Source organism: Panulirus ornatus, chromosome 64, assembly GCF_036320965.1.
Source record: "Panulirus ornatus isolate Po-2019 chromosome 64, ASM3632096v1, whole genome shotgun sequence".
Taxonomy (NCBI): Eukaryota; Metazoa; Arthropoda; class Malacostraca; order Decapoda; family Palinuridae; genus Panulirus; species Panulirus ornatus.
In genome coordinates, this window is record NC_092287.1 from 21,496,871 (window position 1) to 21,514,047 (window position 17,177).

The following is a 17,177-nucleotide window of genomic DNA, read 5'->3' on the forward strand; positions in this document are numbered from 1 at the left end:
ATGTTTGAGGACAATATGTGGTGTGAGGTGGTTTGATCTAGTAAGTAATAGTACGGTAAGAGAGATGTGTGGTAATAAAAAGAGTGTGGTTGAGAGAGCAGAAGAGGGTGTTTTGATATAGTTTGGTCACATGCAGAGAATGATTGAGGAAAGATTGACCAAGAGGATGTATGTGTCAGAGGTGGAGGGAACGATGAGAAGTGGGAGACCAAATTGGAGGTGGAAAGATGGAGTGAAAAAGATTTTGAGTGATCGGGGCCTGAACATGCAGGAGGGTGAAAGGCGTGCAAGGAACAGAGTGAATTGGAACGATGTGGTATACCGGGGTCGACGTGCTGTCAATGGATTGAACCAGGGCATGTGAAGCGTCTGGAGTAAACCATGGAAAGCTCTGTGGGGCCCAGATGTGGAAAGGGAGCTGTGGTTTCAGGTGCATCATTACATGACAGCTAGAGACTGAGTGTGAAGGAATGGGGCCTTTGTTGTCTTTTCCTAGTGCTACCTTGCACACATGAGGGGGAGGGTGTTGTTATTCCATGTGTGGCGGGGTGGCGATGGGAATGAATAAAGGTAGACAGTATGAATTATGTACATGAGTATATATGTATATGTCTGTGTGTGTATATATATGTATACATTGAGATGTATAGGTATGTATATGTGCTGTATGTGGATGTGTATGTATATACATGTGTATGTGGATGGGTTGGGCCTTTCTTTCGTCTGTTTCCTTGCGCTACCCCGCTAACGCGGGAGACAGCGACAAAGCAAAATAAGTAGATAAATAAATATAACATATTATATATTTTTATTATACTTTGTCGCTGTCTCCCGCGATTGCGAGGTAGCGCAAGGAAACAGACGAAAGAAATGGCCCAACCCCCCCCCCCATACACATGTATATACATACGTCCACACACGCAAATATACATACCTACACAGCTTTCCATGGCTTACCCCAGACGCTTCACATGCCTTGATTCAATCCACTGACAGCACGTCAACCCCGGTATACCACATCGCTCCAATTCACTCTATTCCTTGCCCTCCTTTCACCCTCCTGCATGTTCAGGCCCCGATCACACAAAATCTTTTTCACTCCATCTTTCCACCTCCAATTTGGTCTCCCTCTTCTCCTCATTCCCTCCACCTCCGACACATATATCCTCTTGGTCAATCTTTCCTCACTCATTCTCTCCATGTGCCCAAACCACTTCAAAACACCCTCTTCTGCTCTCTCAACCACGCTCTTTTTATTTCCACACATCTCTCTTACCCTTACGTTACTCACTCGATCAAACCACCTCACACCACACATTGTCCTCAAACATCTCATTTCCAGCACATCCATCCTCCTGCGCACAACTCTATCCATAGCCCACGCCTCGCAACCATACAACATTGTTGGAACCACTATTCCTTCAAACATACCCATTTTTGCTTTCCGAGATAATGTTCTCGACTTCCACACATTCTTCAAGGCCCCCAGAATTTTCGCCCCCTCCCCCACCCTATGATCCACTTCCGCTTCCATGGTTCCATCCGCTGCCAGATCCACTCCCAGATATCTAAAACACTTCACTTCCTCCAGTTTTTCTCCATTCAAACTCACCTCCCGATTGACTTGACCCTCAACCCTACTGTACCTAATAACCTTGCTCTTATTCACATTTACTCTTAACATATATATTTAATATTTCATTTTTTATTTTGCTTTGTCGCTGTCTCCCGTGTTTGCGAGGTAGTGCAAGGAAACAGACGAAAGAAATGGCCCAACCCACCCCCATACACATGTATATACATATACGTCCACACACGCAAATATACATACCTATACATCTCAATGTACACATATATATACACACACAGACACATACATATATACACATGCACACAATTCACACTGTCTGCCTTTATTCATTCCCATTGCCACCTCGCCACACATGGAATAACATCCCCCTCCCCCCTCATGTGTGCGAGGTAGCGCTAGGAAAAGAAAACAAAGGCCCCATTTGTTCACACTCAGTCTCTAGCTGTCATGCAATAATGCCCAAAACCACAGCTCCCTTTCCACATCCAGGCCCCACAGAACTTTCCATGGTTTACCCCAGACGCTTCACATGCCCTGATTCAATCCATTGACAGCACGTCGACCCCGGTATACCACATCGATCCAATTCACTCTATTCCTTGCCCTCCTTTCACCCTCCTGCATGTTCAGGCCCCGATCACTTGAAATCTTTTTCACTCCATCTTTCCACGTCCAATTTGGTCTCCCACTTCTCCTCGTTCCCTCCACCTCCGACACATATATCCTCTTGGTCAATCTTTCCTCACTCATTCTCTGCATGTGCCCAAACCATTTCAAAACACCCTCTTCTGCTCTCTCAACCGTGCTCTTTTTATTTCCACGCATCTCTCTTACCCTTACATTACTTACTCGATCAAACCACCTGACACCACACATTGTCCTCAAACATCTCATTTCCAGCACATCCACCCTCCTCCGCACAACTCTATCCATAGCCCACGCCTCACAACCATACAACATTGTTGGAACCACTATTCCTTCAAACATACCCATTTTTGCTTTCCACGATAAAGTTCTCAACTTCCACACATTCTACAAGGCTCCTAGAATTTTTGCTCCCTCCCCAACCCTATGATTCACTTCCGCTTCCATGGTTCCATCTGCTGCCAAATCCACTCCCAGATATCTAAAACACTTCACTTCCTCCAGTTTTTCTCCATTCAAACTTACCTCCCAATTGACTTGACCCTCAACCCTACTGTACCTAATAACCTTAATCTTATTCACATTTACTCTCAACTTTCTTCTTTCACACACTTTACCAAACTCAGTCACCAGCTTCTGCAGTTTCTCACATGAATCAGCCACCAGTGCTGTATCATCAGCGAACAACAACTGACTCACTTCCCAAGCTCTCTCATCCACAACAGACTGCATACTTGCCCCTCTTTCCAAAACTCTTGCATTCACCTCCCTAACAACCCCATCCATAAACAAATTAAACAACCATGGAGACATCACACACCCCTGCCGCAAACCTACATTTACTGAGAACCAATCACTTTCCCCTCTTCCTACACGTACACATGCGTTACATCCTCGATAAAAACTTTTCACTGCTTCTAACAACTTGCCTCCCACACCATATATTCGTAATACCTTCCACAGAGCATCTCTATCAACTCTACCATATGCCTTCTCCAGATCCATAAATGCTACTTACAAATCCATTTGTTTTTCTAAGTATTTCTCACATACATTCTTCAAAGCAAACACCTGATCCACACATCCTCTACCACTTCTGAAACCACACTGCTCTTCCCCAATCTGCTGTCTGATGCTCTGTACATGCTTTCACCCTCTCATTCAGTACCCTCCCATATAATTTCCCAAGAATACTCAACAAACTTATACCTCTGTAATTTGAAGCATTCACCTTTATCCCCTTTGCCTTTGTACAATGGCAACTGAATATCCTTACCAACCAGTCAACAACACAGTTGCCCCTTTTTGATAAATTCCACTACAATACCATCCAAACCCGCTGCCTTGCCGGCTTTCATCTACCAAGAGCTTTTATTACCTCTTCTCTGTTTACCAAATCTTTTTCCCTAACCCTCTCAGTTCGCACACCACCTTGACCAAAACGCCCTATATCTGCCACTGTATGATCTAACACATTCAACAAACCTTCAAAATACTCACTCCATCTCCTTCTCACATCACCATTACTTGTTATTACCTTCCCATTTTCCCCTTCACCGATGTTCCCATTTGTTCTCTTGTCTTACGCACTTTATTTGCCTCCTTCCAAAACATCTTTTTATTCTCCCTAAAATTTAAGGATACTCTCACACCCCAACTCTCATTTGCCCTCTTTTTCACCTCTTGCACCTTTCTCTTGACCTCCTGCCTCTTTCTTTTATACATCTCCCAGTCATTTGCACTATTTCCCTGCAAAACTCATTCAAATGCCTCTCTTCTCTTTCACTAATAATCTTACTTCTTCATCCCACCACTCACTACCCTTTCTAATCTGTCCACCTCCCACGCTTCTCATGCCACAAGCATCTTTTGTGCAAACCATCACTGCTTCCCTAAATACATCCCATTCCTCCCCCACTCCCCTTATGTCCATTGCTCTCACCTTTTTCCATTCTGCACTCAGTCTCTCCTGGTAATTCCTCACACAAGTCTCCTTCCCAAGCACACTTACTCTCACCACTCTCTTAACCCCAGCATTCTCTCTTCTTTTCTGCAAACCTCTACAAATCTTCACCTTCGCCTCCACAAGATAATGATCAGACATCCCTCCAGTTGCACCTCTCAGCACCTTAACATCTAAAAGTCTCTCTTTCGCACGCCTATCAATTAACATGTAATCCAATAACACTCTCTGGCCATCTCTCGTACTCACATATGTATAATTATGTATATCTCTCTTTTTAAACCAGGTATTCCCAATCACCAGTCCTTTTTTCAGCACACAAATCTACAAGCTCTTCACCATTTCCATTTACAATACTGAACACCCCATGTACACCAATTATTCCCTCAACTGCCACATTACTCACCTTTGCATTCAACCACCCATCACTATAACCCGCATTCAAACCACCCATCACTATAACCCGGTCTTGTGCATCAAAACTACGAACACACTCACTCAGCTGCTCCCAAATCACTTGCCTCTCATGATCTTTCTTCTCATGCCCAGGTGCATATGCACCAATAATCACCCATCTCTCTCCATCCACTTTCAGTTTTACCCATATCAATCTAGAGTTTACTTTCTTACATTCTATCACATACTCCAACTGCTCCTGTTTCAGGAGTAGAGGTACTCTTTCCCTTGCTCTTATCCTCTCACCAACCCCTGACTTTACTCCCAAAACATTCTCAAACCACTCTTCCCCTTTACCCCTGAGCTTCGTTTCACTCAGAGCCAAAACATCTAGGTTCCTTTCCTCAAGCATACTTCCTATCTCTCCTTTTTTCTCATCTTGGGTACATCCACACACATTTAGACTCCCCAGTCTGAGCCTTCGAGGAGTATGAGCACTCCCCGCGTGACTCCTTCCTCTGTTTCCCCTTTTAGAAAGTTGAAATACAAGGAGGGGAGGGTTTCTAACCCCTTGCTCCCGTCCCTTTAGTCGCCTTCTACGACACGTGAGGAATGTGTGGGAAGTATTCTTTCTACCCTATCCCCAGGGATAAAAGATCAGTATGTACGTAATATTGGATTACTACTTACATCTCTTTTTATATTTGTTTCTTTCTTTAGTTACTGTAAATGTTTTGTGCCCATTAATACCTCTCAATTACTGTAGTACCTTATGTTGTCTTTTATATCTTTAGAAAGCAGCACTTTGTTATTATTGAAAAATATGGTAACTCATGAATCCCATTGTTTCATAATCATGGTACACAGTAATTGACCTTTTTATTATGTATTTTCAAGAACCACGTGTAACTTTTCTCCTCGTATTATGTATTTTCAAGAACCACCAGTAACTTTTCTCCTGTATTATGTATTTTCAAAACTACCTGTAATTTTTCTCCTAGTATTATGTATTTGAAGAACCACCAGTAACTATTCTCCTAGTATTATGTATATTCAAGAACCAACTGTCACTTTTCTCTTGTGTTAACTTTGAAATTCCATATTCCACTCATCATTGTTACAATAAGCTGCAGTTACATAACAAGACAAAGCAAGTGACAGAAGTGAGTAAGTGAGGCAGAGGTTGGGCAAGGAGTCCACAGTAACATTATGCAGTGTGTCCCACAATTGATCTGGATAGACAATATGCTTGCTTATGAACAACATTCTCTTGTATCTTAGGGTATGGTCTCCTTACATATTTCAGTGCTGTTTTGTCAGTTCCCATATAACCCAATGATCACTTTTCTTAGTTGGGATTACATGTGACAGCTTTTTTCCTAGTTACTGCAAGTGAAAATGAAATCAAGCATTGGCATATCTAATCCTCTGATTTTCAGGTGCTCAGTGCATGTTGGAATACAAATTTTTCCTAAACGTGTTCCAAGAATTTACATCACAGATCTTTGCACATATGGCTTCATGTTTCCATTGTTTCCTTGTAAAGTTTCCCAATATTAAAACCATTCTGTCATGGTGTGTGAGGTAAGAAGGGTTTGGCTTTCATCACCTTTTATCATAGTGACTGTGCCTTCATTATCTTCCTTAAACATCTATTCTAGTTTATTTTATACTGTATGTCGTACCAGATGGTTGTGCACTTTCAAAACAATTGTGCTTACAATTCTTTACTTATTTCATCCTTCACATATTGTCTAACAAGACTAACATCCACCAGCTGTTCTCCAAACTTTAATTTTCCTTTTATCAACAGGACCAAAACCCTTTTTCCTTCCTGGATATTGTATATCCTTCAGGAAAGATTTGATTTGATTGTCTTCTACATGAGTTTTGTCTCAGACTCCAGTATTTTTATGCTTCATTTCCTCTGTGAAGTCCCTAAATTCCAATTACGATGTTTTACCACACCATCTACATTCATACATGGTATTCTTCCATTCTTGATATCTTGAACCTCTTTACTTACTGATGACGTGAGTGATCTGCTCATGTCTCTTTCTGTAACTCCTAGTATATGCCTTGGGTGGTTTACCATTTTCTTTATCCAAATCCTTAATCTTTAATTACCTACTAGGATGGAAAAAAGAAATGAGATTCAATGCATATCTACCTAGAATATTTGGTAAGAAAAAATCCCATCTTATTAAACTTAAAACATTGTAATGATGATGGTGTTTGTAAATTAAGTTGATTTCCATGTGATTTAAAACTGATAATACTGTTGCAGTGCTTCAAGAGAAAGCATTCCAAAAGAATAAAATGCATATATGATATTCCTCCAACTAAAGTATAATGTGGGATATTGCAGGTTACACAAGAGATTCTTCACTGGCAGCTACGCACCATGCAGATGATGTATAGCCGTGTAGCAGCAGCCATCAAACAGATGGGAATTGAAGCCCACCCTCAAGATTACCTTCTTTTCTTGTGTCTGGGAAAGAAGGAACCACCTGAAGCTGTTCCTCCTGAGCTGATGGCCCCAGAAGACCCAACCACAACATTGGCCTTTGCCAATCGCCGACTCATGATTTATGTTCATTCAAAAATGGCTATATTTGATGATGAATACGTCATTATAGGCTCAGCCAACATAAATGATCGTTCACTCAGTGGGAACCGTGACACTGAGATTGCTGTTGGTTGTTACCAGCCCATCCATAGTGGATCTGGTAGCAACCTTGCGCAAGGGGATGTAAGCATGTTCCGAAGAGCACTTTGGGCTGAGCACATGGGTGAGGCAGCACCAGTGTATGCAGATCCTGGATCTGTTGACTGCGTGCGTACGGTACGCTTGTTAGCTGAAGATGCTCTCTGTGCCTATCTTGATCCAGGTGATACACCAACACCACGGAACATGCTTTTATATCCACTTAATGTAAATCAAGATGGAACAGTAACCCCTCGCCCTGGCTGCCCTACCTTCCCAGACACAGTTGGAAGTGTTTTAGGGGCTAGATCCAAATTATACCCCTGCTCCCTCACCACTTGAGTCTGCATAATCAAACCTTGTAACGCTGCTAGAGAATAAAACCCTTGGCTCACTTAAAGAACACCATAAATCTTCTGTAAGATCTTAGGTTTTTCATGTTCTGAAATTATTTTTAATTTCTTTGGCCGTGGAATATTGCACATACTAAAAACTGTTTATTGCACATACTAAAAACTATTCATATACTGCAGTGTGTAGTTTTTGATTTAAACAATTTTGATCATGAAATCCTTTTCATTTCTTTACTGTGTTGTTGTATAATCATGTACATCTGCAGAATTAACTTTTGAATGTCATTAAAATATTTGATTGTTAATAATCAAGATCAGAAACAGTTAATAATCAAGATCAGAAACATTTTTAAACGAATTTCTGACACAATGGCATGATTCTGCATCCTTAAATATTATGTTTTTCTCCCTCCAACTGAAAATAGTAATCAGTGTTGTATGTATGCAAAGCATGGACCTTTGGGAAAAATGTAAAGGTGAGGATGGTGTGTTTAAAATAACTGTTTGAGCATAGACCTTTGGGAAAAATAAATGTAAAGGTGAGGGTGGTGTGTTAAATATGAAATGTTTGATGTCAGTTATGGTGTAAGGAAGGTAGATCAAACAAGAATTAGTAGAGTAAGGGAGACTTGTGGTAGGAACAGGAGTATACATGAGAGCTGAAGTGGATGTGTTGAAATGGTTTGGACATGCAGAAAGGATGAGTAAGGAAAGGATCACTATGAGGGTAAACATTTCAGAGGTGGAGGAAACAGGGAAAAGGGGGAAACCAGAGAGGAAATGGGAGTACAGAGTGAAAGTTGCTTTGAAGGTTCAAGCCTGAACATGTAGGAGTGTGTGCGGCATGAGATGGATAGAGCAAATAGAAGCAGTGTTGTATACAGAGAACAATGTGCTGTCAAGTGGGCTGAACCAAAGCATAGGAAGCAGTTGGGGCCTGGTTGTGGATCAGCAGTTCTGGGGTCAGTACATTATACATGACAGCTTGAGCAGATGTGAGCAAGTGAGGCCATATCTTTTACTGAACCTGGAACTACATTGATGATGTGGGAAATGGCAAACTTGTATGGAAAAATGTATATTTCTTTTTCTGTCTTTCATACTTGTTTGCCATTTCCCTTTTTAGGATAGTAACACCAGGAACAGATGAACTAAGACCTCATTCATTCACTTCCATTCTTTAGCTGTCAGTTGTAATGCAACTCTGCACACAACCAGGCCTCACAGACCTTTCTCTGGTTTCCCCCAACTGCTTCATATTCTCTGATTCAGTCCAGCAAAAGCATGTTGCCATGTGTACATCACATCGCTCCAGTTCACTCTATTGTGCATATCCTCTATGTTTAGGCCTTGAGCACTTAAAAAAGTATATATGACAGCTAGAGACTGAGGGTGAACAAATGTAGCCTTTTTTGTCTGTTTTCCTAGCGCTACCTCGCTGAAGCAGGGGAAAGCGATGCAGTTTTCCTGTGAGGCAGGGTAGTGACAGGAATGAATGAAGGAAAGCAAGTATGACTATGTACATATGTATGTTTGTAATGTTTCATATGTGTATGTTGATATGTATGTGTACATATGTGGGCATTTATATATATATATATATATATATATATATATATATATATATATATATTAGTGGTTCCAACAATGTTGTATGGTTGCGAGGCGTGGGCTATGGATAGAGATGTGCGCAGGAGGATGGATGTGCTGGAAATGAGATGTTTGAGGACAATGTGTGGTGTGAGGTGGTTTGATCGAGTAAGTAACGTAAGGGTAAGAGAGATGTGTGGAAATAAAAAGAGCGTGGTTGAGAGAGCAGAAGAGGGTGTTTTGAAATGGTTTGGGCACATGGAGAGAATGAGTGAGGAGAGATTGACCAAGAGGATATATGTGTCGGAGGTGGAGGGAACGAGGAGAAGAGGGAGACCAAATTGGAGGTGGAAAGATGGAGTGAAAAAGATTTTGTGTGATCGGGGCCTGAACATGCAGGAGGGTGAAAGGAGGGCAAGAAATAGAGTGAATTGGAGTCATGTGGTATACAGGGGTTGACGTGCTGTCAGTGGATTGAAGCAAGGCATGTGAAGCGTCTGGGGGTAAACCATGGAAAGCTGTGTAGGTATGTATATTTGCGTGTTTTTTTTTTTTTTTTTTTTTTGCCGCTGTCTCCCACGTTTGCGAGGTAGCGCAAGGAAACAGACGAAAGAAATGGCCCAACCCACCCCCATACACATGTATATACATACACGTCCACACACGCAAATATACATACCTACACAGCTTTCCATGGTTTTACCCCAGACGCTTCACATGCCCTGATTCAATCCACTGACAGCACGTCATCCCCGGTATACCACATCGATCCAATTCACTCTATTCCTTGCCCTCCTTTCACCCTCCTGCATGTTCAGGCCCCGATCACACAAAATCTTTTTCACTCCTTCTTTCCACCTCCAATTTGGCCTCCCACTTCTCCTCGTTCCCTCCACCTCCGACACATATATCCTCTTGGTCAATCTTTCCTCACTCATTCTCTCCATGTGCTCAAACCATTTCAAAACACCCTCTTCTGCTCTCTCAACCACGCTCTTTTTATTTCCACACATCTCTCTTACCCTTACGTTACTTACTCGATCAAACCACCTCACACCACACATTTTCCTCAAACATCTCATTTCCAGCACATCCACCCTCCTGCGCATGACTCTATCCATAGCCCACGCCTCGCAACCATACAAAATTGTTGGAACCACTGTTCCTTCAAACATACCCATTTTTGCTTTCCGAGATAATGTTCTCGACTTCCACACATTCTTCAAGGCTCCCAGGATTTTCGCCCCCTCCCCCACCCTATGATCCACTTCCGCTTCCATGGTTCCATCCGCTGCCAGATCCACTCCCAGATATCTAAAACACTTTACTTCCTCCAGTTTTTCTCCATTCAAACTTACCTCCCAACTGACTTGACCCTCAACCCTACTGTACCTAATAACCTTGCTCTTATTCACATTTACTCTTAACTTTCTTCTTTCACACACTTTACCAAACTCAGTCACCAGCTTCTGCAGTTTCTCACATGAATCAGCCACCAGCACTGTATCATCAGCGAACAACAACTGACTCACTTCCCAAGCTCTCTCATCCACAACAGACTTCATACTTGCCCCTCTTTCCAGAACTCTTGCATTCACCTCCCTAACAACCCCATCCATAAACAAATTAAACAACCATGGAGACATCACACACCCCTGCTGCAAACCTACATTGACTGAGAACCAATCACTTTCCTCTCTTCCTACACGTACACATGCCTTACATCCTCGATAAAAACTTTTCACTGCTTCTAACAACTTGCCTCCCACACCATATATTCTTAATACCTTCCACAGAGCATCTCTGTCAACTCTATCATATGCCTTCTCCAGATCCATAAATGCTACATACAAATCCATTTGCTTTTCTAAGTATTTCTTACATACATTCTTCAAAGCAAACACCTGATCCACACATCCTCTACCACTTCTGAAACCATATATATATATATATATGTATATATATATGCATGCATATATGAGTGGATGGGCCATTCTCCATCTGTTTCCTAGTGCTACCTTGCTGACATGGGAAACAGCAAATATGTATAATGGTTTCAGTGCATTACACATGATAGCTAGAGACTGAGTGTGAAAGAATGTGGCCTTTGTTGTCTTTTCCTATCTCTAACTTGTGCACATGCAGAGGGAGGGGGGTGTCATTTCATATGTGGCGGGGTGGTGACGGGAATGAATAAAGGCAGCAAGTATGAAGTGTGTATATATGTATATGTCTGTATATATATATATATATATATATATATATATATATATATTCCCTGGGGATAGGGGAGAAAGAATACTTCCCACGTATTCCCTGCGTGTCGTAGAAGGCGACTGAAAGGGGAGGGAGCGGGGGGCTGGAAATCCTCCCCTCTCGTATTTTTTTTAATTTTTCCAAAAGAAGGAACAGAGAATTGGGCCAGGTGAGGGTATTCCCTCAAAGGCCCAGTCCTCTGTTCTTAACGCTACCTCGCTAATGCAGGAAATGGCGAATAGTTTGAAAGAAAAGAAAATATATATATATATATATATATATATATATATATATATATATATATATATATATATATATATATATATATATATATGTATTGTATATGTATACATTGAAATGTATAGGTATGTATATGTGCATGTGTGGACATGTATGTGCATACATGTTTATGTGGGTGGGATGGGCCATTCTTTCTTCTGTTTCTTCGCACTACCTCGCTAATGCAGGAGACAATGACAGAGAATAATAATTGAAAATAAAAAGATATTAATAAAATATACACCATTTCCCACATTAGCGAGTTAGCATTAAGAACAGAGGACTGAGCCTTAGAGGGAATATCCTCACTTAGCCTCTTTCTCTGTTCCTTCTTTTGGAAAATTAAAAACAGGAGAGGAGGATTTCCAGTTCCCCGCTCCCTCCCCATTTAGTCACGTTCCACAAGTATTCTTTCTCCGGTATCCCCCTGGGATATATATGTATATATATATATATATATATATATATATATATATATATATATATATATATATATATATATATCACTGGGGATAGGGGATGAAGAATACTTCCCACGTATTCCCTGCGTGTCGTAGAAGGCGACTAAAAGGGGAGGGAGCAGGAGGCTGGAAATCCTCCCCTCTCGTTTTTTTTTTTCTTTTTTTTAATTTTCCAAAAGAAGGAACAGAGGGGGGCCAGGTGAGGATATTCCACAAAGGCCCAGTCCTCTGTTCTTAACGCTACCTCGCTAATGCGGGAAATGGCGGATAGTTTAAAAGAAAAAAAAGAGATATATATATATATATATATATATATATATATATATATATATATATATATATATATATATATATATTATCCCTGGGGATAGTGGAGAAAGAATACTTCCCACGTATTCCCTGCGTGTCGTAGAAGGCGACTAAAAGAGAAGGGAGCGGGGGGCTGGAAACCTTCCCCTCTCATTTTTTTTTTAATTTTCCAAAGGAAGGAACAGAGAAGGGGGGCGGGTGAGGATGTTTCCTCAGAGGCCCAGTCCTCTGTTCTTAACGCTACCTCGCTGAGGCGGGAAATGTCGAATAGTATGAAAAAAAAATATATATATATATATCGCTACCTCGCAAACGCGGGAGACAGCGACAAAGTATAAAAAAAAAAAAATATATATATATATACATATATATATATATATATATATATATATATATATATATATATATATATATATATATATATATTCTTTTTCATTCATACTATTTGCCATTTCCCGCATTAGCGAGGTAGCGTTAAGAACAGAGGACTGGGCCTTAGAGGGAATATCCTCACTGGCCCCCTTCTCTGTTCCTTCTTTTGGAAAATTAAAAAAAAAAACGAGAGGGGAGGATTTCCAGCCACCTGCTCCCTCCCCTTTTAGTCGCCTTCTACGACATGCAGGGAATACGTGGGAAGTATTCATTCTCCCCTATCCCCAGGGATAATATATATATATATATATATATTTATATATATATATATATATATATATATTAGTGAAAGAGAAGAGAGAGGCATTTGGACGATTTTTGCAGGGAAAAAATGCAGTTGAGTGGGAGACGTATAAAAGAAAGAGACAGGAGGTCAAGAGAAAGGTGCAAGAGGTGAAAAGAAAAAAAGGGCAAATGAGAGTTGGGGTGAGAGAGTATCATTAAATTTTAGGCAGAATAAAAAGATGTTCTGGAAGGAGGTAAATAAAGTGCGTAAGACAAGGGAGCAAATGGGAACTTCAGTGAAGGGCGCAAATGGGGAGGTGATAACAAGTAGTGGTGATGTGAGAAGGAGATGGAGTGAGTATTTTGAAGGTTTGTTGAATGTGTTTGATGATAGAGTGACAGATATAGGGTGTTTTGGTCGAGGTGGTGTGTAAAGTGAGAGGGTTAGGGAAAATGATTTGGTAAACAGAGAAGAGGTAGTAAAAGCTTTGCGGAAGATGAAAGCCGGCAAAGCAGCAGGTTTGGATGGTATTGCAGTGGAATTTATTAAAAAAGGGGGTGACTGTATTGTTGACTGCTTGGTAAGGTTATTTAATGTATGTATGACTCACGGTGAGGTGCCTGAGGATTGGCGGAATGCGTGCATAGTGCCATTGTACAAAGGCAAAGGGGATAAGAGTGGGTGCTCAAATTACAGAGGTATAAGTTTGTTGAGTATTCCTGGTAAATTATATGGGAGGGTATTGATTGAGAGGGTGAAAGCATGTACAGAGCATCAGATTGGGGAAGAGCAGTGTGGTTTCAGAAGTGGTAGAGGATGTGTGGATCAGGTGTTTGCTTTGAAGAATGTATGTGAGAAATACTTAGAAAAGCAAATGGATTTGTATGTAGCATTTATGGATCTGGAGAAGGCATATGATAGAGTTGATAGAGATGCTCTGTGGAAGGTATTAAGAATATATGGTGTGGGAGGCAAGTTGTTAGAAGCAGTGAAAAGGTTTTATCGAGGATGTAAGGCATGTGTACGTGTAGGAAGAGAGGAAAGTGATTGGTTCTCAGTCAATGTAGGTTTGCGGCAGGGGTGTGTGATGTCTCCATGGTTGTTTAATTTGTTTATGGATGGGGTTGTTAGGGAGGTGAATGCAAGAGTTTTGGAAAGAGGGGCAAGTATGAAGTCTGTTGGGGATGAGAGAGCTTGGGAAGTGAGTCAGTTGTTGTTCGCTGATGATACAGCGCTGGTGGCTGATTCATGTGAGAAACTGCAGAAGCTGGTGACTGAGTTTGGTAAAGTGTGTGGAAGAAGAAAGTTAAGAGTAAATGTGAATAAGAGCAAGGTTATTAGGTACAGTAGGGTTGAGGGTCAAGTCAATTGGGAGGTGAGTTTGAATGGAGAAAAACTGGAGGAAGTGAAGTGTTTTAGATATCTGGGAGTGGATCTGGCAGCGGATGGAACCATGGAAGCGGAAGTGGATCATAGGGTGGGGGAGGGGGCGAAAATTCTGGGGGCCTTGAAGAATGTGTGGAAGTCGAGAGCATTATCTCGGAAAGCAAAAATGGGTATGTTTGAAGGAATAGTGGTTCCAACAATGTTGTATGGTTGCGGGGCGTGGGCTGTGGATAGAGTTGTGCGCAGGAGGATGGATGTGCTGGAAATGAGATGTTTGAGGACAATGTGTGGTGTGAGGTGGTTTGATCGAGTGAGTAACGTAAGGGTAAGAGAGATGTGTGGAAATAAAAAGAGCGTGGTTGAGAGAGCAGAAGAGGGTGTTTTGAAATGGTTTGGGCACATGGAGAGGATGAGTGAGGAAAGATTGACCAAGAGGATATATGTGTCGGAGGTGGAGGGAACGAGGAGAAGAGGGAGACCAAATTGGAGGTGGAAAGATGGAGTGAAAAAGATTTTGTGTGATCGGGGCCTGAACATGCAGGAGGGTGAAAGGAGGGCAAGGAATAGAGTGAATTGGAGCGATGTGGTATACCGGGGTTGACGTGCTGTCAGTGGATTGAATCAAGGCATGTGAAGCGTCTGGGGTAAGCCATGGAAAGCTGTGTAGGTATGTATATTTGCGTGTGTGGACATATGTATATACATGTGTATGGGGGGGGTTGGGCCATTTCTTTCGTCTGTTTCCTTGTGCTACCTCGCAAACGCGGGAGACAGCGACAAAGTATAATAAATAAAAAAAATATATATATATATATATATATATATATATATATATATATATATATATATATATATATATGAAAGCCGGCAAGGCAGCAGGTTTGGATGGTATTGCAGTGGAATTTATTAAAAAAGGGGGTGACTGTATTGTTGACTGATCGGTAAGGTTATTTAATGTATGTATGCTTCATGGTGAGGTGCCTGAGGATTGGCGGAATGCTTGCATAGTGCCATTGTACAAAGGCAAAGGGGATAAGCGTGAGTGCTCAAATTACAGAGGTATAAGTTTGTTGAGTATTCCTGGTAAATTATATGGGAGGGTATTGATTGAGAGGGTGAAGGCATGTACAGAGCATCAGATTGGGGAAGAGCAGTGTGGTTTCAGAAGTGGTAGAGGATGTGTGGATCAGATGTTTGCTTTGAAGAATGTAAGTGAGAAATACTTAGAAAAGCAAATGGATTTGTATGTAGCATTTATAGATCTGGAGAAGGCATATGATAAGAGTTGATAGAGATGCTCTGTGGAAGGTATTAAGAATATATGGTGTTGGAGGCAAGTTGTTAGAAGCAGTGAAAAGTTTTTATTGAGGATGTAAGACATGTGTACGTGTAGGAAGAGAGGAAAGTGATTGGTTCTCAGTGAATGTAGGTTTGCGGCAGGGGTGTGTGATGTCTCCATGGTTGTTTAATTTGTTTATGGATGGGGTTGTTAGGGAGGTGAATGCAAGAGTTTTGGAAAGAGGGGCAAGTATAATATATATATATATATATATATATATATATATATTATCCCTGGGTTCTCTGTTCTTAATGCTACCTCGCTAACGCGGGAAATGGCAAATAGTATGAAAAAAAAAAAAAAATATATATATATATATATGTATATATATATATATATATATATATATATATATTTTATTTATTTATTTATTTTGCTTTGCCACTGTCTCTCGCGTTAGTGAGGTAGTGCAAGGAAACAGACGAAAGAACGGCCCAACCCACCCACATACACATGTATTACATACACGTCCACACACGCAAACATACATACCTATACATCTCAACGTATACATATATATACACACACAGACATATACATATATACACATGTACATAATTCATGCTGTCTGCCTTTATTCATTCCCATCGCCACCCTGCCACACATGAAATGACAACCCCTTCCCCCCTCATGTGCGCGAGGTAGTGCTAGGAAAAGACAACAAAGGCCACATTCATTCACACTCAGTCTCTAGCTGTCATGTAATAATGCACCAAAACCACAGCTCCCTTTCCACATCCAAGCCCTACAGAACTTTCTATGGTTTACCCCAGATGCTTCACATGCCCTGGTTCAGTCCATTGACAGCACTTCGACCCCGGTATACCACATCGATCCAATTCACTCTATTCCTTGCACACCTTTCACCCTCCTTCATGTTCAAGCCCCGATCACTCAAAATCTTTTTCACTCCATCTTACCACCTCCAATTTGGTCTCCCACTTCTCCTCATTCCCTCCACCTGAGACATATATCCTCTTGGTCAATCTTTCCTCACTCATTCTCGCCATGTGACCAAACCATTTCAAAACACCCTCTTCTGCTCTCTCAACCACACTCTTTGTATTACCACACATCTTTCTTATCCTATTATCACTTACTCGATCAAACCACCTCACACCACATATTGTCCTCAAACATCTCATTTCCAGCACATCCACCCTCCTCTGCACAACTCTTATCTATAGCCCACACCTTGCAACCATATAACATTGTTGGAACCACTATTCCTTCAAACATACCCA

General features: G+C 41.2%; 1 protein-coding gene across 8 annotated transcripts in view; it reads left to right on the top strand.

Moving 5' to 3' along the window:
* Window positions 1-9,282, top strand: part of LOC139746301 (uncharacterized) — a 114,468-nt gene extending 105,186 nt beyond the window's left edge. For all 8 annotated transcript variants that reach the window (XM_071657406.1, XM_071657412.1, XM_071657407.1 and 5 more), the window contains one exon: window positions 6,964-9,282. In XM_071657406.1, the coding sequence (XP_071513507.1) occupies window positions 6,964-7,644 (681 nt within the window). In that variant the 3' untranslated portion in view covers window positions 7,645-9,282. The remainder of the gene's footprint in view (window positions 1-6,963) is intronic.
* Window positions 9,283-17,177: the final 7,895 nt, after the last annotated feature.